The sequence below is a fragment of the Amblyomma americanum genome, chromosome 11 (genome assembly GCF_052857255.1).
Source record: "Amblyomma americanum isolate KBUSLIRL-KWMA chromosome 11, ASM5285725v1, whole genome shotgun sequence".
Classification (NCBI taxonomy): Eukaryota; Metazoa; Arthropoda; class Arachnida; order Ixodida; family Ixodidae; genus Amblyomma; species Amblyomma americanum.
In genome coordinates, this window is record NC_135507.1 from 104886495 (window position 1) to 104913156 (window position 26662).

A 26662-nucleotide genomic window follows, 5' to 3' on the forward strand; every position below is an offset into this window, starting at 1 on the left:
AGTAGTCGAGCGCCCTAACCACTGAGCCACCGCGGCGGGGCCCAGTCCGAATGCCATTCGAAGTTTCGAATGCCGTTCGACTCGAATGTCAGTTCAACGTACCCGTGTAGCTCAGGTATTATGCGCTGCTTAGGGGAGCGAGTCCGTCATTGCGATGCTACGAACATCTTTTTTCTTATAATGCACTTTCCTGGCCAGCTGGCAAGGTCTTGGTAGAAATGACTTGCAGCAGCCCTTGGGCTGGAATCTGATTACGAAGCGGTGAGGAACACGTGGACAATGTGTCTAAGGCAACAGATATATATGGTATGTACATGAATTGGATGTCAATGTTTCTTTGTGCTGCACCTCGATGTATGTACAGCTGCTGCCATCACCTGTGGGAGCAGTTACCCCGTCAAGCAACCGAGAACGGTAGCTTTTTGTGGCTGCTACCTCCTTTGATAAAGGAGTATAAAATAATTGAAACTGAAATTAATGACAAGGCCCACAACGCTCTTCGTTATACTGATACGTAACCTTCTTTGTCACTGAGACGTTTTAATGCTTAATTCTCTATTCGACGAGTGCTGCGCAACTGGCCTCTGCCTCAAGCGTTGGCGATCTGGTACCCTGGATGTGATGAATACGCATATAATTCTCTGCTTGAGGAGGGCTGCAAGTTTCGCATTGTTTTATTTCTCCAGGTGCTCCTAGTATCAACATATTTTATGGTGATTTTTTATTTTTGATTTTATTTACATACTGCTAACTCCTACTAAAGTTGTTGAGGCGTAGTGGGGTTCACATCGTAACATAACAATAACAGCAAAAATTAAATAACAACAAATGGTTGCAGCAGTGTAAGCAGACATTCGTACAACTCTGTGACGATCCAAACATAAAAACTGTTTACTACAACAAATCACGCCACAATCTCGGCAACAAATTCCTCAATGCCCTTCAGGGATGCAGCAGATCCATCGAGTTCATTCCAATCTACCACAGTACGCGGAAAGAAGGAATATTAAAATATTTAACCAACACAAGAGAAATCTTTAGTATAGGGTAACCCTAACAGCCAGGGGGATATAGCGGAATCGCGGGGCGCCGATGTGTATATAAAGAACATTAACACCCCTTGAGTATTGGGGCTACCGGGCGGCGCTAACCCAAAACTGGCGAAATAGCCTGGCTCCTATAGGCTCGCTGCGTATCGCCAGGAAATATTGCGGAAGCGGGGCGAGCTCGCCTCACCGCTTCACTGGGCCTCGCTTTTCCTCAAACCAAGGGTGCACGAAACTTTCTATCCGTCTCAACGAGCCGGCATCGCAAAATCTGCCGATAAAATGCCGAAAATTTTAATATTGCTTCTGGATCTGGGCAGCTACTGGGCTTAGCAAGTAAGCGGTGCTTGGTCGCCATGGAGAAAAGCACGTCGAAGAACGCGGGATGTTAAAACCACTGGTCACCACTATATTCAGATACAACACCTGCAGTGAAGCTCGGTACACTTTCAGGACCGGCGCGCAGAATTCCTCCACGTCGAAAATATGGTACATTGCTAAAAGTTTTCTTGTTGCATGAAGGGTTATGGTTCCGAGGGCTGGTGGCTAATTCGCATGATGTTCCATGCATAGCGCAAAAATCAGGGACAAGACAGAACACAAGCGCTGAAGAAGTTTTTGGTCGGCCAAAGAGTTCCTAAGCTAGAAGGCAATCTTCAGACAAAATTATAGACTAAAAAAATTTGACGCCTTTTGCTTGTTACATTTTGTGCTTGACGCCGCGGATCATGACCCATTAATATCAACTGCTGTTTTTTTTAATGCTGAATCCTACTACAGACCTTTTTTAACCTGTCTGCTGCCATATTTCTCGCTGGACTGCTGTTTCTACCTGGCGCTACCAACCGCTGCCTGGACGTCACCTTACTATTCTCTAATACGCAGTGCGCCTCTGCCGTAGGCTCGATTGTTATACCGCCAGGGGCAAAAATAAGCACAGAGGCAGTAGACGGCAATCAGGTTGGAAAAGGGGCAGTTTAGTGTAGTTGGCTTGAAAAAGAGACTATACAAACTATTCACTTGCTCGTGATACGTTTTTTTATTATTTGTTGCCGCTGTTTCCTCACTCTGGCTTTAAAGTAAAAGCGGAAAATAAATCAGAATTGCGAGAGTTACAATTCTGCGTTTAACTTTTGAGCCCGAATGGCGCTGCGAGCGACTAACGTTATCTACACTAGACCGGCCCCTTCTCACGAGTACAAAACGCAAGGGCCATCTTTCTAAACCGGAAGGGCCTCGATTCTAAAACGCTGTTTATGGTTGTAATGTAGCTTTGTTTGTTTGTTTGTTTGTTTGTTTGTATGAATACAAACGGCCTAAACAAAGCATTTATTCAAATCAAGCCCCTCTTTTCAAGGTAGAAGTGAAAATGCTGCTGCTATTGTTTGTGGCATTCCAAGCGCCCACATTGATCCTCTCTGCGCTGCAGGGCCTTTTGACGTCCGCCAAAGTCTGTTTATCCATTTTTCCCTTTTTCTTTTGTACGCGCTTGCTCGGGCCAAATGATTGCCGGAAGCTATACCACGGGCGCGCCAGTGTCGTCGCGCCTGCGACCAATGGCAGGTAGGGTTGGCGATGACGTAGTGCGCAGATGTGCAGCCCGGATGACGCGTGGCGTGCGCAGACTCGGTCGGCATGAAAGGAGCCGAAACACACGACGCCGCTGCACAACTTCGTGCTGACGATCTATAGGGAGGCAATGTCGAACCCGTGAGAGTTTTATCGCTGCCGAGTAGGCGAATGGGAAGGTTGCGTACATTCGCTCGTTGACGCCAAGCACACCCCAAAGTCCGTGTCGAGCGAGCGAAGGCCGCTCGCGAAGAACGCCTACGATAGCGGTTGCTTACACGCCCGCGATAGCCGAAGCCTCACCCCGATGACGCCGGGCGAATCGATTAAAAACAAATGTTGAAAAAAGTGGACGTTTGTGCTTCCTGCTGAATGCCATTGCTGACAGTGATATGTTTCATGCCGTATCCGCAAATTCGTTTACTTCCATACAAAATTCTTGGGACTCCCCTGCTGCAGTTTGGAAAATCCTTGCTTTTTTTACCAGAGTTGTTTCTTAGTATTTGTCATTGGTGTTCACCTTACATATGTGGCCCATAGTACTTGCTACGGATGGTAGTGTTTTTTTTTTTGTTCGGCATTCCACCACGTATTTCCCGGATGGATAATTCATGAGGAAAAAGACTTGAGCATGAGCTTGAATGCGTCTTTTACAATACATGCTATATACAGTGTCTGCTCAGCATGAGGACCGTATTGACTGCCAAACTGGTCGGTCAGTTCTATACGTTAGAAGGACTTTGGTGTAGGCCAGTTGGTATGACATCGTGAAGAGCAAAACCGCAAAACAGGACGGGACTGAGGCAGGCGACAGTGTACCGCCCTGTGTTGTCGCCTGCCTCAGTCCCGTCCTGTTTTGCGGTTTTGCTCTTCACGAGTTCTATACGTGGACGCGCTGACTTCAGAAATTAAAAAAAGAAATAATAAATTGAGATTAATATCTCCTACAGGTCGCCCACCAAAAGGCCTGAGCTGCCTGCCATTGTGCCCTTACAGCTGCACTAAAGAGGATTTCGAGTGCATGTTTTCTCTCGCGGTGACTGAGTCTATGCGCTCCGGGCGGTCTTAGAAACTGCGAATTGTTTTCCTGCGTGGTCGATTTTCCTGTTACACCGGATTAAATGTCATGGCTCCCTCCTTTTCATTTTTTAACTCACCGCCGAGGGTGAGCGGAGTCAACAAACCCGGTTGCCATGCCGAAGAGCACGCGCGGAATGCCTTTCGGAGCAACACGCGGAGGGGCCTTCGAAAATGTGCAGGTAGCTGGTTCATCGGGAACGTCACACCTGTGACAGTGGGGGAGGAGAAAACACGTCCGCTTGCTTATTGTTACTTCGGGGATATGTTCTCTGAATCACAGATATGTAGCGGTTTTGTCAAACTATGATTTACGAGATTACAACGAGGTCCGAACACGAGCATAGCCTCGATGCGCTGTCACTGCGCATGCGCACGCACTAGCGGAACGGCCTCTCCTCCCCCGTGGCGACCAAGCAGCCCTTGCGCTCCTACAGAGAAGGTGGCGAAGCAGCGTCAGAGGTCCAGCTTCCCTAAGCGCCACGGTGTCCATTCCCTCTCGCGAGACGCACACACTGTCAACTACAGTTCTCAGAAAGAACGCACAACTCTCCCCCAACCTTGACCCGCCGACTCACAAAAGCATCAGCAGCAATCAGGGTGGTATACCGGAAAAACTAATTATTCCCTTTCGTCAATCTCAAAAACCGGTGACAGCGTTTTAACCGATCGATACTGGTGCGGAGTTATTCGTACTGGCAGGGTTGGGAAACTTTATTTACACCAGGAGGCTGATGGTCCGATGGCTAAGGGGAAGTAAGCATTTCTTTTCAGTCATCGAGATATCCCGTTGCCCCTATGCATAGAATACATGTGCAGTGCAGTGCACAGCACGGTTTAGTAATTTACAGGTGACCTAAACACTTTCATAACCGCGATTTGAGCTTTGCAGCACCTGAAAGCGAGTTGATCGTCTCCATAGAGACTGGTTTCTCCTGGTTTCTATATTGCAGAGATCAGACGACGCGCTAAATCAATTCGCTTACACGCGTTCGCGCACGTCGAATCAGAAGCACAAAAACAGAATAGTACGTAATCAATGCAAGCAGACGGATGCCTTCACAATGCAGACGACCAAACAACGCACGCGAGCGCCACCATGGGGCGATCTCCGTCGACAGTCGCACAGGTTAGAGAGGGAGTCGGGAGAGGAGGGAGCCGGTAAAAAGGATCGCTGCTCATTAGTGCATTCCGGGGCCTCGGCGTATCGAACAAGGGAGGCCCCGTCGCATTCTCGGGCCACGCGCAAGAGCAATTGGCCGCCGACGCTCTGTCTTTCGCGTACACGCTACAATCCACCACCCCCCACCCGACCACGTGGTCCCCGTTCGCTATGCATGGCTTCGCGAGCGGCGTCGGTGACGCTTTTATACGGATGGCCGCCATTACTCAAGCATCCATGCTATCCCTCCGCCTTTTATCTTTGTGCTGCCGCCGGCACCCGTCGGCGAAGCGTTTTATGGCGCCCCTCTATTGGCGTGTATGAATGACTCGGCGCGGACAGTCGTTATTTGAGGATGCGGCATAAGGTCCCGCTTTTGTCCTGGGGTGGTGTAATTAAAACACGGTTTTTCATTCGCGAAAGCCTGTACGCTCTTCGAGCGCTGTCTTTGCAGCCGTTTCGTTTGGAAATGACGAAGGGATGGCTGTGGTGACATTAACAGTGCGATAAGAATGGCAGATGAAATGCGTGTGACGGGGCTATTTCAAAAGAAAATCGGACAAGATGTCGGGGGCATGACTTCTATTCCGCTTCCAAAGTCACAAAAGAAGTTCAGTTGAACGTCAGTACTGCTTGTTGTTCGACCTTTTTCAGTTTTTTTGCATTTTTATTTTTCTCCAAGACGCCACCCTTCGACCCCCACCGGCTCGCCCAGTCCATCGAGAACGTTTTTTTTTTTTTACCGCTTCCCGGAGTCTCCAACAACTCCCCACTCATTTCACTGCGATCCACCTTCGCCTTTACATGCATTCATGGTAGGCGCAGCCATGTCTGGCAGTACGCAGCTACTCTATAGCGAATAGAAAGCCGGCATGTTGCACCGACGCCGTGTAAACGTTAGTCTTGCTCTTTGTTTACGTACGCTAACTGAAAAGCAATCAGATACAGCCTCGATCATCAGCTCTGCTCAGGTGCATTTACTTGCGTAAAAAGCGGTGAAGGCGCCTGATGCAGTCAAACGTGCAACTATAAAATGCAGTGGAACCGCTGCATTTTATCCAGCGAGACCCCTGCGACAGCAGTCGACCTGCTCTCGCACGTCTATTGGGTTTAACAACGTTAAACTCCCATCCTGGCCCCGAGGTGGCGGCGTGCAAGCGCGCTTAACGAGGCTAGAAGCGCAGCGCATCACGAAGAAAACTCTCTCATGGGAGGAAGAGGAAGACGACGCTTGAGTTGAGTTGAGTTGAGTGGTTGTAAGCTACCGGTGGGATTAGCCTTGCAGTTGCTGCCGGCAATTGCTCCACCGTAGCGACATTTAAATAGAAATCACAGAAACACTGTCCACAAAAACCCAAATAGACACTCCTGAGGTCACCATGTGGAGGCCAAATCCGTGTCCTGCAGGTAAAGTAGAAGGAGGCGAGAAGCATCCCTTCTACTCGACTGGCTCCCGCGCGGGAAAACAATGTCCTGAAGAGAACTGTGAGGAACTCCTGCCTTCTTGAGGGATCCGAATAACACAGCCCGTTCCGCGTTGTACAATGTACAGCACAAGAGGTAATGTTCTATGTCACCACACACACCACACGTTGAACACAATGGTGACAACGCTAGGCCAGTCTTATACATCCACGCCGGCGTACGAGCAGAATCCGTGCGAACGCGGTGCAGCAAAGTGGCTTGGTACCTTTTGAGACCCTTGGTCACACATGGCTGATGAGGAAAGCTCCACAAAGAACTGAAGTTGCACAACACCACATCTCTGAACATTTGCTTGACTTCATGAGGGACTCTATGTACTGGAATCCCGGAGAGAGCTGTATGGGCGAGGTTGTCTGCTATCTCGTTGCCTAAGACACCTATGTGCGAGGGCACCCATTGAAAACGTATAGAGAAGCCTTTGCTATGGAGATTCTGCACCAAACGTAGGGATCTAAGACTCAAGGCATCAGTGGGGAACCCGTACTCTAACCTTTGAAGGGCAGATTTTGAATCCGTAATTATGACAGTAGGTTGAGGCGTACAGCACCGTACCTTCTTTAGAGCTGCCTCAATGGCAACGCTTTCGGCCATTGTGGAGGACACGACTTTAGTAAAACGAACAGACCAATCATACTTCAAAGACGGAATATGAAAAGCAGCTGCACTAGATCCTCTGACCTTGTTCACAGAGCCGTCTGTAAAAATTTGAAGATGACTGGCATATTCGGTCTCAAGATGTTCCAGTACGAGCGAACGCATTGCCGCTAAAGGAGAATTCCGCTTAGCGCGAACGTGGGGAATTGTCAAGGAACAATCGAGGCTCGGAAAGGACCAAGGTGGCTTCAACGTATTAGGTCGATCTCGAAGGTCGAGACCCAGAGAACGAAGAGTATTTAAAGCCAAGTACGCCCGGGAGTCAGATCTCTTTCGAAGGCGCTGTAGAAGCGCTCTCCCGGCAACAGTCTCTCTGAGGCGGCCAATTTGCAGCAAAAGTCTTTGTGAAGCGGCTAGCCGAAGAGGTTTCGATTGAGACTCATACAGTACTGCATTGTTTGGAGCAGCCTGCGGAACGCCGAGAGCCCTCCTTAGTCCCATTCTGTGCAAAACCTCAAGGCGTTCCAGCTGCGATACCGAGGGGGAAATTAAAGGGAGCTGGTACATTATGCGGCTTGTCACCAGGGCATCGTGAAGCCTGATCATTGAAGCAGGATGGTTTCCCCATTGCTCACTAGCAACTCTACGAAGCACATTGAGACGCGAAGATAGTGAAGCCACAATCGAGTCCACAGCTCGTCGCCACTGTAGACGTGAGTCAATAGTGACGCCCAAAAAACGTATGTGGTTAACCTGACGAAGGCAAGACTGATCAAGGTCTATGCTCAGCCGCGCATACCGTCGTCCCCTACCTGGAAACAGGACGAAGCCAGATTTTTCCACCGAGAGAGTCAACCATACACCTTGAAGATAACTTTTAACTGAAAGCACGGCCTGTCGCGCTAATAGAGCTCAGCGTTTGTGTTGATATCCGGTTAACCAAAGACAAATGTCGTCTGCATATATCGACATATGGACATGCCTACAATGTTTTTGCACTTTTGCGGGAAGACCAGCCATGACAACATTAAAGAGCATTGGGGACAGGACACTACCCTGAGGTACCCCTCGCGATACCGCCCTTTCGGAGCTCATTGTACTGCCTAACCGCACTCTAAATTTACGATCACTGAGAAATGAGTGAATGAATCGCAGAAGATAGCCCTGTACGCCTATGACCTGCAGACTATTCAGTATTGAGCTCTGGAGGGCGCTATCATAAGCCTTTGATACGTCTAGGAAAATAGCTAGTGTTGAAAGTCCAAAAGCACTCTGATGTTCAATGTGGCTTATCAAGTCCAGGACGCTATCTTGCGCGCTTAAACCTGTGCCGAATCCAGTCATGCATGTTGGCAGTGCCCTTCTATCCTCAAGCCACCAAGACAAACGCTTATTTGCCATCTTCTCCATGAGCTTAGCCACACACGACGTCAGCGATACAGGACGATACGAGGCCGCGTCTGTCATCTCTTTGCTGGCCTTCAGCAGTGGGACTACACAAGCCACCTTCCATGAAGGGGGAACGTCACCAGACTCCCACACTCGATTGAGATAGGTTAGGAGCATCTTCCGGTGTTCCAGAGGCAGGTTCTGTAACATTTGATTGGTAATGCCTTCAGGACCTGGTGCACAGCGACGCCGCAGGCTGCGGAGCGCTGTCTGTAGTTCTCGAAGTGTGAACGGGGCGTCCATAACAGACGGAGACGTAGCAGGTAGAGCGCAGGGATGAATGCCTGGTCTGGAATTTACAAATGCATCCGCAAATTCCTCTGCCAAGCACACGAGATGTTTCTGCGTGCGCAATGCAAGCGCCTCGAAAGGTTTACTCGGACGAGAGCCACCAGCAAGACTGCCAACGACACGCCAAATTCTCGTTATCGGTCAGAAAACAGTCAAACTAGCGTAAAAGGATGCCCACTGGGACCTACAGAGCTTGTTCGCATGACGTCTAATGGCAGAGTTGAGCCTGTTGAAAGTTGTCTTCAAGGCTCTGTCGTCCTTCTTCCGCAACAGTTGTCGCTCCGCCCTTCTGCGCGCTGCGCAGAGGTTCCTGAGTTTTAAATCCGGAGTCGGAAAATGATCAGGTAGCTTGAGCGCCGTGGTAGCAGCCATCTTAGCATAAATCATTTTGTCTGTTGCATCACCGGAATCACAGGCTAAGTGCTCCCTGTATTTGTCCCAATTAACAACATGGCAAATTTTAGGACCACGCAGATGGAAGTCGGCAGTAAGCACAAATATCGGGTAGTGATCACTTCCCATTCGGTCAGCTCTAGTTGACCACTGCACACGGACGTCAGGTGAATGTAAGGTTAGGTCTATAGATGTGGGTGAGGTTGGAGGCCGAAAGAAAGTGGGACTTCCGTCATTGGCCACGCACAGGTCCAAACTGTCGATGACTTCTACAAGTTGGCGTCCGCGAGGATCTGTGTTCCTGTCACCCCAGGCATGGTGGTGGGCGTTGAAGTCACCGCAGATGATTCTGGGTGCTGGGCAGCGGTCACAAAGTTGCTGGAGAAACAAAGCCATATCGACCTTCTTCCGCGGGGACACGTATACTGATGCAATGGACAGAGTTCGGAAGGCGAGCCGAATCCTCAGAGCCACTACCTCAATACTGTCGGTGCAAAGATCGGTGCAAAGAATACTGTCGGTGCAAAGAAGACGACGCTGCTCGATCTGTTGTCACCTCAGCTCAGTAATTTTGCCTTGTTTTCTAGTTATTAACTAGGTTATTTCCATCCTTGGAAGACGGCCGCGTCTTTAAGGCGGTACTGTCCCTACGGGAAGGGTACGGCAGCTCCGGCGCCGGTATCCTTAAAGGGACAGCGCCATCCGAAGGAGCCCAGTGGGGCGGAGGCGGCCATGGCATCACATGGCGGGGATCTGCCAGTCATCAGGGACGTCCAGCAGTGCAGTGCGTCATCATCGCTCAGTGGGGACGACTCAACTATTGTCGCCTCTGACGAGGAAGTGGCTGACATGGCGGAAATGGACAACGATGGCTTCAAAGTGGTGAGTCATCTGAAGCACCGGACAGTCGGCATCCCAGTGATAGTTCAGCCAAAAGAAAAAGGTGTTGACTTCAGAGAGTGGAACCCTATCAGGCTGTTCGATGATATTAAAGTACTACTGCGATCTGCTCCGATTCGCAGTCGCTTCACAACGCAAGGGGCTCTTCATCTAGATATCTCAACGGAAGAGCAAGTAGACATTCTTCTGCGGTGCTCTCAGATCGGTGGCATACGAGTTCAAGCCCGGTTGCCACACTCCTACATGACTAACACATGTGTTATAAGGGGAGTTCCAGTGTGGTATTCGGAAAGTGCCCTTCTTGACTACTTGAAACCGCAAGGAGTTCTGCACGTGCGACGGTTAATGCGCCGGGTGGAGCCTGGAGAACAACAATGGGCAGCGAAGCCTACAAACTCTATTGTGCTAACGTTTGCTCCCAACACCGAGCTCCCTGGAATAATTGACCTTGGTTTCACCAAACATTCAGTCCACGAGTTCGTTGAAACTCCTCCCCGGTGCTTCAGGTGCCAACGCTTTGGACATGTAGCGAGAGTTTGCAACAAAGATCAACGTTGCAAGCGGTGTGGTGGTGGCCATGATTACATAAAGTGCAAGGCAGATTTTGCTTGCACTAATTGTGGAGGTGACCATCCAGCGAGTTTCAGTGGCTGCACATTCCGTGTAAGCGCCTTACACCGTCGCAAGTCCTTCATTAGTGGCCCCAAACCACAACCTACTGAGAAGCCGATACATGGAAGTGAAGAGTTCCCTGCGCTCGAGTCGGAAGCTCGGGACGTGGTAGCAAGCGACGTCGCTGCACGACCTGATCCGAGCAAGTCGGCAACGGCCTCCGAGGGTGAGCTGGCTCTTCGATCTGCTTCTGCAAAAAGTGTCCATGTTCCTCAGCGACCAGATCACAGCAAGACTCGACAACATGGAGGACATCCCCTTGCCTTAAAAGAGATGCAGACACCAGCTACCGTGGCCAAGAGTGGGTCCCAGTCCCCGTCCTTTGTCGAAGTGGTGCGCCAGTGTGTGCAGCAAAATAAGGAGCTCAAAAGCCGGAATCTCTCCGACCTTCTACGCGTTTTGTTTGATGTCCTGCGTTCATATAGCCAAGCGATGCAGCCTGGCACTTTGAAGAACTTTATACAGCTGGTGCTTTCCTTTGAGACCTTGATCACCGCCTTCGCAGAGAACTTCAACTCCTAGATGGCTAGTTTTCTTCAACCTGTTGCAACTAAAAACCCTAGAAAAGTGCCGTTTATCATGCAATGGAACTGCGCTGTAATTATAAGTCGATTAGCAGAACTAAAATTGTTCTTGAAAGAGACCTGTGTTCCAGTACTGGCCCTCTCGGAGGCTGGCTTGCCAAGCGGGAGGTCTTTGCCGGGATACGTCGCCCACAAGAATTGCAGCATAAAGACTTTTCCCGCAGGAAGTGCCGCCCTTTACACACGAAGGGAGATTCCTCATGTGGCTTTGAACGTCACCGATCTTTGCACCGACAGTATTGAGGTAGTGGCTGTGAGGATTCGGCTCGCCTTCCGAACTCTGTCCATTGCATCAGTATACGTGTCCCCGCGGAAGAAGGTCGATATGGCTTTGTTTCTCCAGCAACTTTGTGACCGCTGCCCAGCACCCAGAATCATCTGCGGTGACTTCAACGCCCACCACCATGCCTGGGGTGACAGGAACACAGATCCTCGCGGACGCCAACTTGTAGAAGTCATCGACAGTTTGGACCTGTGCGTGGCCAATGACGGAAGTCCCACTTTCTTTCGGCCTCCAACCTCACCCACATCTATAGACCTAACCTTACATTCACCTGACGTCCGTGTGCAGTGGTCAACTAGAGCTGACCGAATGGGAAGTGATCACTACCCGATATTTGTGTTTACTGCCGACTTCCATCTGCGTGGTCCTAAAATTTGCCATGTTGTTAATTGGGGCAAATACAGGGAGCACTTAGCCTGTGTTTCCGGTGATGTGACAGACAAAATGATTTATGCTAAGATGGCTGCTACCACGGCGCTCAAGCTACCTGATCATTTTCCGACTCCGGATTTAAAACTCAGGAACCTCTGCGCAGCGCGCAGAAGGGCGGAGCTACAACTGTTGCCGAAGAAGGACGACAGAACCTTGAAGACAACTTTCAACAGGCTCAACTCTGCCATTAGACGTCATGCGAACAAGCTCTGTAGGTCCCAGTAGGCATCCTTTTGCGCTAGTTTGACTGTTTTCTCACCGATAACGAGAATTTGGCGTGTCGTTGGCAGTCTTGCTGGTGGCTCTCGTCCCAGTAAACCTTTCGAGGCGCTTGCATTGCGCACGCAGAAACATCTCGTGTGCTTGGCAGAGGAATTTGCGGATGCATTTGTAAATTCCAGACCAGGCATTCATCCCTGCGCTCTGCCTTCTACGTCTCCGTCTGTTATGGACGCCCCGTTCACACCTCGAGAACTACAGACAGCGCTCCGCAGCCTGCGGCGTCGCTGTGCACCAGGTCCTGACGGCATTACCAATCAAATGTTACAGAACCTGCCTCTGGAACACCGGAAGATGCTCCTAACCTATCTCAATCGAGTGTAAGAGTCTGGTGACGTTCCCCCTTCATGGAAGGTGGCTTGTGTAGTCCCACTGCTGAAGGCCAGCAAAGAGATGACAGACGCGGCCTCGTACCGTCTTGTATCGCTGACGTCGTGTGTGGCTAAGCTCATGGAGAAGATGGCAAGTAAGCGTTTGTCTTGGTGGCTTGAGGATAGAAGGGCACTACCAGCATGCATGACTGGATTCCGCACAGGTTTAAGCGCGCAAGATAGCGTCCTGGACTTGATAAGCCACATTGAACATCAGAGTGCTTTTGGACTTTCAACACTAGCTATTTTCCTAGACGTATCAAAGGCTTATGATAGCGTCCTCCAGAGCTCAATACTGAATAGTCTGCAGGTTATAGGCGTAAAGGGCTATCTTCGGCGATTCATTCACTCATTTCTCAGTGATCGTAAATTTCGAGTGCGGTTAGGCAGTACAATGAGCTCCGAAAGGGCGGTATCGCGAGGGGTACCTCAGGGTAGTGTCCTGTCCCCAACGCTCTTTAATGTTGTCATGACTGGTCTTCCCGCAAAAGTGCAAAAACATTGTAGGCATGTCCATATGTCGATATATGCAGACGACGTTTGTCTTTGGTTAACCGGATATCAACACAAACGCTTAGCTCTATTAGCGCGACAGGCCGTGCTTTCAGTTAAAAGTTACCTTCAAGCAACTGCAAGGCTAATCCCACCGGTAGTTTACAACCACTCAACTCAACTCAACTCTCTTATGGCCAGCCGCCGCGGTGGCTCAGTGGTTATGATGCTCGGCTGCTACACCCGAAAGACGCGGGTTCGATCCCAGCCGCGGCGGTCGAATTTCGATGACACGGGCCTCCAGAACTTCGCTGGAGGCGAAATTCTGGAAGCCCGTGTACAGTGCGACGTCAGTGCACATTAAAGAACCCCATGTGGTCGAAATTTCCGGAGCCCTTCACTACAGAGTCTCTCATAGCATGAGTTGCCTTGGGACGTTAAGCCCCTCTACATAAAATAAATCAAATCTCTTATGTGCAGTGAAGCTACGATGACGGCCTGATCGGTTACGCGCAGCACATAGAGCGATCAGCGCAACGCAACCAGAAATCGGGGGATTGCCCAGGAAGCGAAGTGATGCGGAAACAACAGCCGACTGCTGGATGACGTGCACTCAACGTGGAAAGGAGTAAAAAAGGGAGTAAGCTCTCCTCTGGTGCACTTCCTTGTATAAAAGGGAGTGTGCTGGAGGACAGCTTGCACTCTCTTTCTACTGCCATACAGGCATATTCGTGTTTAGAGCGTCGCCGCTCAGCAGGCGACCCCAATTTTGGCGTCTCTGGGTAACTTCGAAGAACCTGCGTCCTGCTCGAAGAACGCCGACGCTGAGAACTTGTTGCGACACCACGCTGATGCACTTCGAGACAGTTCCCGCAACGCTGAGGGAGCGTATCGACGTCGCGTACACGTCAACCTAAGAGCGTTACCTCCATGGGTGAAGCTGGACCGCCCACTCGTTGCGCGTTTGCATGCTTGACCGTGTTCTTGCGCTGTTGTTGGTCACCCTCCGTGCATGACAGTGCCTGCGTTACTCGCATGACCTCCGCCGTTTCGTTTAAGACGAAACGACTCTGCGAGCGCCGGCGAAAGCGAGAGCTGCGATGGAATCTGGCGTCATTCATATGGTGGCCACTATAGAGATTAGAGCCCTTAAAGCCCAGAGAAAATGTTTTCGATTTCCAGCTAGATAGACAATTCAAGCGGGTCAGCTTCCATACCATGAATGCAATGACGAAAAAAAATTATGGTTGCGAAATTAGGCTAAGTGCGAATTAGGTGTGCTAACAGTTTGTGTTTCACTTCTGTTCCACTGTGTATAGATCCAGTGTTGAGGGATGGCAGATTCTTGGACATCGATAGTGAGCTAATATCCATATATGCATAACTGGTCGCTCTCTACATTCATAGGTGCCTCGGAGCTTTCTTACGACTCCTGGCACAGTGGAAGAAGGCTGAGTATGCACGTGAGCGTATCCTAACCAAAACGGGCCTCCCAAACGGACACTCGCCTGCGCGCTCTAAGCACAGACACGCCTACATGGGAGTAAAAAGGGACTAGGCTGTCCTCTAGCGCACACCCTCATCATCATCAGCCTGACTACACCCACTGCCGGGCAAAGGCCTCTCCAATTAACCCGGTCCTTTGCCAGCTGCGCCCACCGTATGCCCACAAACTTCTTAATCTCATCCGCCCACCTAACCTTCTGCCGCCCCCTGCTACGCTTGTCTTCCCTTGGAGTCCACTCCGTTACCCTTAAGGACCAGCGGTTATCTTGCCTTCGCAGTATGTGCCCTGCCCAAGCCCTTTTCTTTCTCTTGATTTCAACTAGGATGTCACTAACCCGCCTCTGTTCCCTCACCCACTCTGCCCACTCCCGGACTCTTAACTTTACACCTATCATTTTTCTTTCCATGGCTTGTTGTGTTGTCCTTACCTTAAGCTGAACCCTTTTCGTTAGCCTCAACGTTTCTGCCCCGTAGGCGAGTACCGGTAAGGTACAGCCGTTGTACATTTTCTCTTGAGGTGTATTGTGCCCTAGAGAACAACTTACTCCCTTTTTACTCCACTCTATTTAGAGCCTGGAACGTTAAAATGAGCCTGCCACTCAAAGCCTCTGGGCCGCTAATGCCAATCAGCTTTCGCTTGTTAATGCGCTAAGCCGGTAAGCTTACACCTAATAATGTATTGACTCCACCTTGAGTAGACAAAAAACACTCTGTGCTCGTTACGCTCTTTGGCCACAAATGCCCTTGCGCCATAAAGAATAAGTACCATCGTCATCTCTGTTCTGCTTTTTCCCGTCCACGCCCCTTCCCTCCAGCCTCGGTTCGGGCGCACGCCAAAAGAAAGTCAGCGCGGCTCTCTTGGCTCATAACATTCCTTCATAACCTAATCTTTCCGGCAGCACAAACCGCAGTGAAGAAGGGTCGAGGGGGAGCCTCTGTTTCGACGAGAGGACTCGTCTTCGTGTTGGTTCACCATAGAAATAGGACCTCCGGTGCTAGGAGGAGGATGTGAATTGAGAAGGACGATGAAATGGGGAACGTGAAGTTAAAAATAAAAACTGTTGTCCAGGCATAGGGACTGCCACAGGTGGCATGGTAAAGAAAACAGGATCAGTTTGGTTGACCTGGAAATCTGTGATAATTGCGATGTTGTGTAAGAATGCGAACTGGACAGGTAAAGCTTCATCATTATACGGCAGACAACTGTCAGCCCTCATGAGTAAAAGACAGGTTCTTTAACAGCAGTAACGAACCTAGTGTGAGCAAGGGACGTGTATACTTTGGAGAGGCAAGCAGTCGGGCGGTTCGTTTGTGTTTTTTTCTGACTTTCCGTCTTCACGCTGTTACCAATAGGTTCCTTCAGCGTTCGTCTAACCAGGCCCGCTTTATAAACTGGACGCTTAAAGGTGCACTAAAGAGGAATCTGAACTCGTCTTTTTACAACCGGAACTCTATATACACGTTCCGAGAATTCTTAGAAACTTCCAATTGTTGTCCTGTGCGGCCGATTGGCCTAATTAAACCGGATTAAACGTCCCGGCTCCCGGATTTTTTCTTTTTAACTGAACGCGCTAGGTAGGAGGAGTCAACCAACGCGTCAGCCAGTCCCGTGGTGGCTTGCCGCTCTGCCATCGGCGGAGTGATACGTAAATCAGAGTCCACATGTATTTTTATTTCCGTGGGCCTAATTTGCGGCTATATTGTCTGTGGCTAAAACTGTTTATTCACAGAAACCTAAAAACAAAATAAAAGCGAAGCCGCCATGGGACTGGCTGAAAGGCACTCCACGCGTTGTTTGACTTCGCCTACCTACCGCTTTGAGTTCAAGAAAAGGCGAGAATGTTTAATCCGATTTAATTAAGGCAATAGGCCGCACCGGACAATAATTCGAAGTTTCTAAGAATGCCCGGAATGTGTGGTTCCCGCGTTGGAAAAGACGAGTTAAGATTCCTCTTTAGTGCACCTTTAACGTATTGTTGTAGTAGTGTATGTGGGATTTTTTTTTTAACGATGACGACTCTTCCCTGCATGTGCAGACAGCCCCCTATCGCACGCAGACAATATATCTGTGCAACTTCTGCAGCGCCCTTGCAATTGCCAACGGCTCGAAAGATTGAGGGTAATGGTGGTGGATAACTGTACTGCAACTACCTCGCTTCCGTGTCCTTCGTGGGTGTGAAAATGAATCTGACAAGCACAGAAGAAAGCGCTTCGTAGATTCAACATTCGTGATCGAGGCTAGCTGGAAGTCGGGCAAAATGTCGTGCGGATAGTGTTCATTTTGTTTCTTTTTTTTACTCCGTGATTCTGCACAGCTTAACTAGTGCACGAAAAAGAAGAAAAGGCTGTTAATCATTACTTTAACGCGCTTACGAATAGAGCGACTATATTTATCGATCGATTATTTATTTATTTTATTTATTTCAAAATAGTGCAGGCTAGCATCGGCCCAAGCAGGACGGGCATGAAAAAACACAAATCACAACACCACGTGAAAACATGGCGTGCGACACAGAGCAAAAACGAAACCAAAAAGATGAACATAGCAAGAGAAAAAATACATGCTGAAAAAAGGGGAAAAAAATAGTTTCTTCCCTTTTAGTCGAGCAAAAAATGTTTTTAGCGCCTGTTCCAAGTTAGGAGAGTTTTCAGGTAGTGCGTTCAAATCTGCTATTGTTTGAGGGAAAAAACTGTGCTTAAATGCGTTTGTTTTGGCAAAAAGAGGCTGTAAGGAGTGCTCCCTACTATGGCGGGTCCTTCGAGCAGTGGAGTGCCTGAGGAATGAACGGGGGGAAAATGCTAAGCTTACCAGCTATAATTTTATGAAGGAAAGAAATACGGTTAACTTTTCTGCGTGTACGGAGCAACGGAATGTTATTGTCTTTCATGAGCTGTGTTGGAGAGTCAGACCTTCTATAATACTCTATTGCATGATGACAAATAAGCTGTAACACGCATTATGGTCATTAAGCCTCATTGTAAAACTGTACGGGTTATCCAGGAGCAGCCAGTTCGAGCACTAACATAATCTCGGAGACAGCTTTGCCACGAGTACGAAGGCCTATCTTCGTCACAAAGGTCATAATTATGCACTCGCAAGTCGCAACGTGCAGCAGCAGCAACGCGAGGCTCGTGTACGTCTAAACGATCCAGGTATTCGCATTTAACGCCGTCACCTTGGAGGCCTCCTGGACACAATCTTTCGTCGCCTGTCCTGAGATTACAAATACTGAGAAAGTAATTCCCAGAGTACAAGAAATGTAGAAGCACTGTGCGAATGCATACCTTCGAGGTTTGATATGCGCCTGTGTGAACTCCTTGATATGCGCAGCAATCGAGCTTCCTGTAAATCGGTTTTCGTCCTTTATTCCCTCCCCCATAGCAGCCGAGGTGCCTAAATTTTAACTGAAAATTAGCCGTGTACGGATGCAGTTCTTTCCGTGTAACCCTTCCAATGCGATGTGTTCTTTTGGCCAAACCTTTACTTTTTCTGCACTTTCTCTCAGCTTGATATTAGGGGCGCAGTGGCGGATGACTCTGGATAAATCTCAGCCGCATGGAACCCCTTTGCGTGTGCAACATGTCTACGACCACTGTGCGCTTTTGCGAAACACATGAGTGTATCAAGCCCAGGATCTTTTGTCGCGTGCCCACCTTGGCGGGCCTGGGCGTCAAAGTGGCGGCATAGAATTCCTGCGAACGTACCGCATTTCGCAAAGCTTGGCATTTGCAGGCGGCTCGCGCAACTACCGAGGTTCGTTCTCGGACGGTTCCGGCGGTCCATACGTCGGTCCCGCATCGATCGGAAGGCGCCGGCAGCGCCAGCGTCGGGAGCGAAGGTGACCAGCTGGCTGGAAGCGCGCGGGAAGGTGAATGCGGGGAAAGAAGGAGCGGGAAAGGGGAGTAGCCTCAGAGGAAGAGGGTCGGGCAGTCTATGAGGGAGAGTCCGAGTCTCTGGCCCGAGACCCCGGGCGCCGACGCCGAGTGAGCGAGGGAACCGCAGCGGCAGTCACGGAGGTTCTTCTCCGGGGCCGAGTCTGTTCTCCCGCGCTCCGACCAATGGGGTTGCGCCGGTCGGTTCGCTGGCGGGTAGTTCCGCCCCGGGCTCGAGCTCCGGCGGAAACCCCGGGCCCGCCGCCGACGGCGCTGCGCTATAGAGACTCCGCACCGGCAGGGGCGGAGTGTTCATAGAGCTCCGAGACTCCGCCTTTCTTGCGCATCGACCTATGCCGCAGCCAGCCCTTGCGGCTGCTGCTGGGGCGCATGAGAAAGCGGAGGGGGGGACTGCGGCGAACTGCGGTGGTTTGCTCTGCGGAGTATACGTGGTGGTGGATCCCGGTGGAAAGAAGGGGTGAAAAGGGGAAGTGTCGGATGAAGGCAGAAAGGGTGGTGAGGTTCTGCAGGGAGTTAGATACCCGACTGGGTAGTTTTCGTCGACTGGACGTCCTCACTGCCTTCATTTTGTGTGCCGCTATCTCCTCTCCCCCTCTGCGCCGGCCACTGCGGTACCACATAACTGTAAATACGGCGCTTGCTGGAAGAAGAGGGGAAGGGGGCAGTTGAGTCCCCGCCCGCAAGCAAGAAGCCCACTGCCCTCTGGGCCGCTCCATCTAGTAGCCCGGCTTGAGGAGAGAAAGGGAACAGGAGATAAGTGAGAAAGTGCGAGGCTAAGGGAGAGAGACGGAGTTATAGATGAAGGCGGCCCAAGGGACGAGGTCCGCAGAGTTTTGATCAAAGTCGCATTATCAACACCACCGCCTCGCCTGGCTGTGCTGCGCGTTATATGGCGGCCGGACTCGTTCGAAGCGGTCGAGAGGGGAGTTATGGTTAGTGCTCTCTTTGACGGTTATGATTTTCATTTCGTGCGGACATTTCTCTCCTCTTTTGCCGTCCGGACCAGAAGCGCGTATCTTTTTGCGTTCTTCCACACTTGCTTATTTACTTACCTCTTTGCGGCCCTGCGCGATTTTCTATCTCACGGTTTCACCCTCTTTCTCCATTGCGAAAACCGCCGCCATGACAACCGCCTGTTCCTGCGCCGCCATCTTGGTTCTTCGGCTTGCCCTTCCGGCCGCGTCTGGCCCATGTTTGACTTCTTCCTTTATGCGGACGTAATTGATAACGTTTGTGCGCATAACACGGAATTGAAATTTAATGATTGATCCTTTGCTTCATCGGGATCAAGTACGCTGTGTTTTTCAAATAAAAAATGATGTAAATCTACACGCAAGCAATACATAAGCGACGGAAATGAATTCATTACGTTTATTCAGCAAACATAACAAAAAAAAAGTCAGGCAGGGGCCTGAGAACCTTCCTTTTAGTACCACCTGTACGGACATCACGTCGTCTTTTCAATTCTATGAGCGGGCAGTCGATAACTGGTTCGATAAACGCATTTAATAAGTCGTTCTTACCCCTGGCCATTGAGGAATGGAGCTCTATTCCTGAACCAATAGTCCATGAACGTGACAACTCTAAATTCAGGCAGCTATTATCAGCTCACTTTGCCAAATAATCTTCTTACCAGTAAACATTTTCTGCTTTACTCATATATCAAACGCGAATTCTCCTTTGTAGCTCTTCCCTAAGCCCATGTATATGTCATATTTTCTGCTTTGTCTGGTATGTTTTTCTCTGTCTTTGTAACAATTGTGCATAAAAACCTTTGTATTGAATTGCAAACATATGTGGAAATGAATTGCATGAGTGTTCTTTTCGTCTTTTTTTTTTCGCATTGTCCTTTCATTAGCCACGGTTCCATAAGGAATTAGGACGTTTCCTTGCCTATCCGCGTTTTTATTTCGCTGTATAATTATCTGACCACGTAAGTACTTTACTCGTTGACACCCTCCCCCCCTTATGTAATGCCCAACCCATTGCCCTTAAGGGACAATAAATGACATGATGGTGATGAAATTTTAACGAATTATGTGAAATTAATCAAAAAGGACATTTCTTTCAGATATGTCAAGAAGGCTTAAATACCTTTTGCCTGACTTCACCAATTACTGCCGAAATAATAGATGAATAGAACCAAAAACATTATTTCGCATAATGCCAACTAATGTACCGACATTCTAAAGGCGATATAGAAAGCCTGATAGCCCCGTGAAAAATTGTGAAATCGGTTTTCCGCCAATTCTCAAAATGGGCATTTTTATTTATTGAATACTGCGGACATGCTGTATGTCCAAGCAGGAGACGGAAATACATACAGGGGAAAAGCAAAGCAAGTACGATAGTACCAAACAATATAGATGCCGCAAAATAAACAATTCAAAAACACAATTGAAAATGCGGTTACAGTGCAGCTACTAAGCCAGCAGTGAAGATATCAAGAATGATTAGAAAGCAACAGAGAGTTCTGCGGTACAGCATTCCATTCTTGGAAAAAAAGAAAACTTGTATGTATTTGTGCGTGCAAAAATAGGTTACAGGCTATGCGTATGCTTGTGGCTCAAGGCTCGTCTTAGAATCACTAGCGATGTGATTTTCGGGTCGAATACCAAGTCGAGAAAAGTATAATGAATGAAGGAAGCAATATAGGAATGAAGAGCAAACCTAAGGACTGGAACCAATGCGAAGGCCAGAAGACAAAATAACATCTTTGTCCAGCAAATATGTATTTTCTCGCTGAAAAGTCAAAAAATAAGAGGCGGGGAGTTGTAAAATGCCGACCAGAAGTCATACATCTGTAGCCCTTTTTTTCTTCAGACAACTTCAGCAGTGACGATCAAAACATTTTTAACCGAAAGCACTTGCTACTGAGAGCACGCTCACATTAAATTTTGCATCCGGGTTCCATGTAGTAGGCAGTATACACGACCTGCTAACGGTACGTAGTGAATTTGGGACACTGGACATTAAAGCACTAAATAACCTATTGTTTTAAATAACACGGCAAATTCTTGAAACTGTCCAACCGATATGGTATTAAGACTTCTGCCCTACCTGCGTTAGTATTGACTGCTAGTGGTAGTTTTTAGCTGTCTTCCTTTGCTTCTGAATAACAGGCTCATGCTTATTCGAAGCAAATTTTTCTCTCAGCCCTTTCACTGCCGTTAGCCGAGCTTATTATGGCATCGTTCTGCATGTCCTATTTCGGATTTGTCTTGGAACAACTTGGTGAGCCGCTTCCGCAATGCCCTGCTCTGGAATAAAGCTAATCCGTGGCGAACGCGCAGTACAGGTGACCCAACCTAGACACATCTGGGCAGCAGTGCGTGCAGCACAGAACCTCTATGGGGCCGCCCTCATTGTTGTCTTTCCTTGATATCAGCGTGGTTTTCGTTATCTGTGTTCTTAAAACATTGCCCTTCGCTTGTCGCCGTCAGCTAACGGATTGTTGGCCACGTGTGGCGCGCGTTGTCTGGCTTAGGTTTGCCAAGCGATTTTGGACTGGTTGCGAAGGATTGCGGTCTCGCTGCCCGCCGCGGTGGCTCAGTGGCTAGGGCGCTCGGCTACTGATCCGGAGTTCCCGGGTTCGAACCCGACCGCGGCGGCTGCGTTTTTATGGAGGCAAAACGCTAAGGCGCCCGTGTGCTGTGCGATGTCAGTGCACGTTAAAGATCCCCGGGTGGTCGAAATTATTCCGGAGCCCTCCACTACGGCACCTCTTTCTTCTTTCATTCCCTCCTTTATCCCTTCCCTCACGGCGCGGTTCAGGTGTCCGACGATGTACGAGACAGATACTGCGCCATTTCCTTTGCACAAAAACCAATTATTATTATTATTATTATTATTATTATTATTATTATTATTATTATTATTATTATTATTATTATTATTATTATTATTATTATCTCACTTGGCCTGTGCTGCGCCATTCAGGACTGCTGGTGACGAGGCAGACGCTACATTTGCAGAGTTCGTGGTTTAAAAACAGCCGGACTGAGTCTAAAGGTCATGGATTACTATAACAGCCGCTAAGTTTGTTTTCTTCTATATGGACGAGCTATAAAGTCATTAGCTTATATTTTGCCCTCAGTCTATTTTATATCTAGAAAATATTTTTTCATCCGCTTTGAACTGGACCCAAGGCAATTCAACAGACACATACAGAGTACGAACGCTGTTATATATAGTCTTGCGTTTGGTTTGATGCTACAGCAACCTTCAGTTAATAACTGCTTGCTAGGCCTGATCCCTGCGTGTATAGTCACCGCTACAGGATATTATCAGCTGAAAGCAATACCTTCTTGTATGCGTGAAACAATGCACTCACTGCTTTTTACGGTGTCGGACCAGCATCTGCGAGACCTCCTCAGCGAAGTAACTGTGCCGTCGCGAGTGCTTAATTAGTAGCAGCGTTGTTTTCTTTGTTTCCGGCGAAAACGCTCCTGGTCATATTTGGCCATTTCATAATGAAAACTTCAGTGTGGTCGCTAATCTCTTGCGGCTCTAAGAGCCCCACTCACGCTGGCAGAGGCTGTGCGACCGTGTTGGTCGAAAAGCGACAGCCGCAGGACAGTCGCACGCTACTCGATTTTCCAACTTTGCTACTGCGAGTCGCAAGAGAGAAAATAATTTCATTTAAGATAATTTAAGATGAACCTAGCCTCCTACTCCACACTGGGAAAAGGGTAAAGGGAAAGTAAAATTAGAGTGACGGTGCGAATGGAGGATCATCATCATCAGCCTGACTACACCCACTGCAGGGCAAATGCCTCTCCTATGTCTCTCCAATTAACCCTCTTCTCTGCCAGCTGTAGCCACCCTTTGCCTGCAAACTTCTTAATCTCATCCGCCCAGCTAACCTTCTGCCGCCCCCTGCTACGCTTACTTTCTTTTGGAATCCACTCCGTTACCCTTAAGGACCAGCGGTTATCTTGCCTTTGCAGTACATGCCCTTCCCAAGCCCATTTATTCATCTTGATTTCGACTAGGGTGCCATAAACCTGCGTTTGTTCCCTCACCCACTCTGCCCGCTTCCGGTCTCTTAACGTTACACCTATCATTTTCCTTTCCATGGCTCGCTGTGTTGTCCTTAACTTGAGCTGAACCGTTTTCTTTAGCCTCCACGTTTCTTCCCCGTAGGCGAGTACAGGTAAGATGCAGCTGTTGTACACTTTTCTCTTGAGGGATGTTGGCAAACTGCCACTCATGACCTGAGAGAAGCTGCCACCCCATTCTTATCCTTCTAGTTATCTCCCTCTCATGATCTGGATCAGCTGTCACTACCTGCCCTAAGTATACGTATTCCTTTACCACTTCTAGCACCTCGCTGCCAATTGTGAACTGCTGTTCATTTGCTGGACTGTTTAACATTGCTTTGGTTTTCTGCATGTTAATTTTAACACTCACGGTACTGCTGTGCCTGTTTAAATCATTGATCATGATTTGCAGTTCATCTCCTGAGTGACTCAGCAAGGCAATGCCACCAGCGAATCGCAGATTATTTAGGTATTCTCCAATAACTCTTATCCCCAACTGTTCCCAATTCAGGCCTCGGAATACCTTCTGTAAACAGGCGGTGAACAGCACTGGCTAGATCGTGTCTTCTTGCCTGACGCCCTGGAGGGTGACGGTGTCATAATACAGTGTTATAGAGGAGACCACGCGCACACTGGGTGGCACTCATCTCGCGTAGACGACGTGTAGTCGCAAACCGCCAACCAATCAGCGGCTGCTCAGAGGTGGATGGAGGTTTGTTCCGCATCCGGCCTCCTGTTGCCTGTAACAGTGAAGACCGACAACTCATGTTCCAAAAGAGACTCTTCGAGACGGCGACCGGCGGGTCACGTGCGCAGGTGTATTTGTCGAGCCGATCCTCTGGTCGCAAGGGAGAGCCCGTAGCATGCCCTTCGCAACTCGCAAGTGTGAATGGGCTCTGAGGAGCAGTTACGGCTGGCGAAATTCTCTCAGGATTGTATCCCCTTGCAGTGTTTCTTGCTTTTTTACGAATAGCATTAAGGGTCCTGTTCAGCCTAAAACTCAGCGTGGCAGAGTGACTAGAAAATATTCACTGATCGAGAGGGCCGCGACGTCAGAGCCATGTCAATTTCGCTTAAAAGAAAAATTATTTGGTCAAGTGCTGGAATCGAATATCTATCGCTTGGGTCGCGAGCGGCGCACGCTACCCCCCTACAAAAATAGTCTATAGACAGTTTTTAGACTGTCTAAATAAGTTTTTGTAACGGCTTGCACGCCACCAAGTGTTCAGTGAGGATAAGCGGAGGCCTTCTACGAGCACTTCTCCTCACACAGTGGGTAAATTACTGCACAGCAACGCGCAGTTAATTAGTGTCGCTAGTTCGTGGCACTAATCGATTTCGCGCTCTAATGCTATCGCGTGACACTCTTGAGGTTGACTTCGGTGCCCCCTCCCCCTCCTGTTTTGATCCGCGGTCTGTGATTTCGGTTTCGTGACGTGCGCTTTCCGTAGATATAGCCTTGCACGTGTACATATTATTTTCTTCATTGTAAACTGCACCGTTCCCACGATGTATAACACCGACCCAATCTGATAATTCACGCTGTATCCTTTCATTCTTGTGTTTTCTATATTTGTATTATGTATGACGTGAACCCTCGTGCATTTTTGTTATTGGCTCCCCCCTCCGTGTAATGCCCCGCCGGGACCTTAGGGTACTAAATAAATCAATGTCATTCACTGTCCGCTTTTTCTGCTCTCCCAGAGTGCCGGCGGGGGCCTGGACGACGGCGGCCCGGCGTCTCCGTTCCTTCTGGGAGGGGTGCCCTCGAGCCCATCGCCCGACGACAAGGGTCGCTCGGCGGGCGTCGGGGCGGCCACGGCCGGCGGAGTTGGGCCCCTCCTGCCCACGGCGCAGCCCGCTGGTCAGTGCTCGGCACGATGGTGTCAGTACTACGGCGACAGTGAGCCAGTATACCTGTGGAGCTTTGTGGCTCAAGACAATGCAACACAACGCGGCAATAAGTCGCTTTGGTGACGCTGTCCAATCATCCATGCATCAAGTTAACTCATATTCCAGCGCGATTTAAAGGTGCCTACGTTATTTTCTGGCCAACAGTGCCAATAATTTTCTCCCTGGTGTGATGGTCTCTTACCCTCGAACAAAACGACGGAGCAGATAGAGGGACCAAGCGGCCAGCTAAGCTCATGTATTTTCTTCAGCTTTATTTCTGACATAAACTTCGTTAGAGCACTTCATTTTGAGTAGTTAAGCCTCAGATCACGACCATAAAGTTGTGTCAGACACCTTATAAGCCACGCACAAGCCGCACACAAATTCTTGGTTATCCTCAGCAAAAGCAGCCACTTTAAACACACTTGAGAACAAAGGCATCTCCCAGTGATCTCACCGTTACTCTTGTCCGGAGGCAGCCGCGGTCACCTCCCCGTAAGCCTCTGGCACTCTATGTTCCCGTTCCCTCGTCTACTCTGCCACTCTGAAAGTGTAACGGCTACACTCCAAGGAAAAAAGGGTTAAATTTGGAGCAACTGCACCACTGAGTCCCCATGAAGAACGGTTAGTGCGGGCGTAGGCAAACCGTAGCCGATCTTCCTTTTAAATAGTCTCTGCAGGGATAACGGTTGGCCTTTTGAGGGTCTAACGGTTTCAGCAACAAAAGTCACTCCCAAGGGAATAACCCATGTGGAATTTTTTAGTCTTCATGGCTTAGAGTGCAGTTATTTTCGCAATGCGCTTGTTTACTCGACTCCATTTTCCCCCTTTAATCACTGAAATAACATCAACCCATGTTTCTCCATCATCTCGTATTTGTTGCCTGGTGGATGGGGCTCTCCTCGAGTCGCCTAAAGTTAACTCGGTAATTTCCTTTCCCACTGCGATCTGCGCTGCTCTTGCAGGCACATAACGCCCGCTTGTTTGCTTACACATCCGTGTATCGTCTTCCGTGAAATCTATTAATGTAAAAGGGCGTACATTTCTTCCTTTACACGGGCAACATTTCTACTGTAGTGAACGTTCCTCTTGCGGAGTCCGAAATCAACTATCTTCAGCTACGACCTCTCCCGGAGAGTCTTCTTTGCTTCAGTGTCTTTTCTGCACTCACCTGTTTCTATCAATATCCACGCCCTAACCAAGGAGCGAGCCTTATTAAACATATGAGGCGCCGTGGGGTGACCATTG

General features: G+C 49.1%; 1 protein-coding gene across 2 annotated transcripts in view; it reads left to right on the top strand.

The window, feature by feature from the left end:
- Positions 1–26662, top strand: part of LOC144111507 (uncharacterized) — a 93549-nt gene that overhangs the window by 18668 nt on the left and 48219 nt on the right. For both annotated transcript variants that reach the window (XM_077644832.1, XM_077644833.1), the window contains exon 2: positions 25226–25385. In XM_077644832.1, the coding sequence (XP_077500958.1) occupies positions 25226–25385 (160 nt within the window). The remainder of the gene's footprint in view (positions 1–25225; positions 25386–26662) is intronic.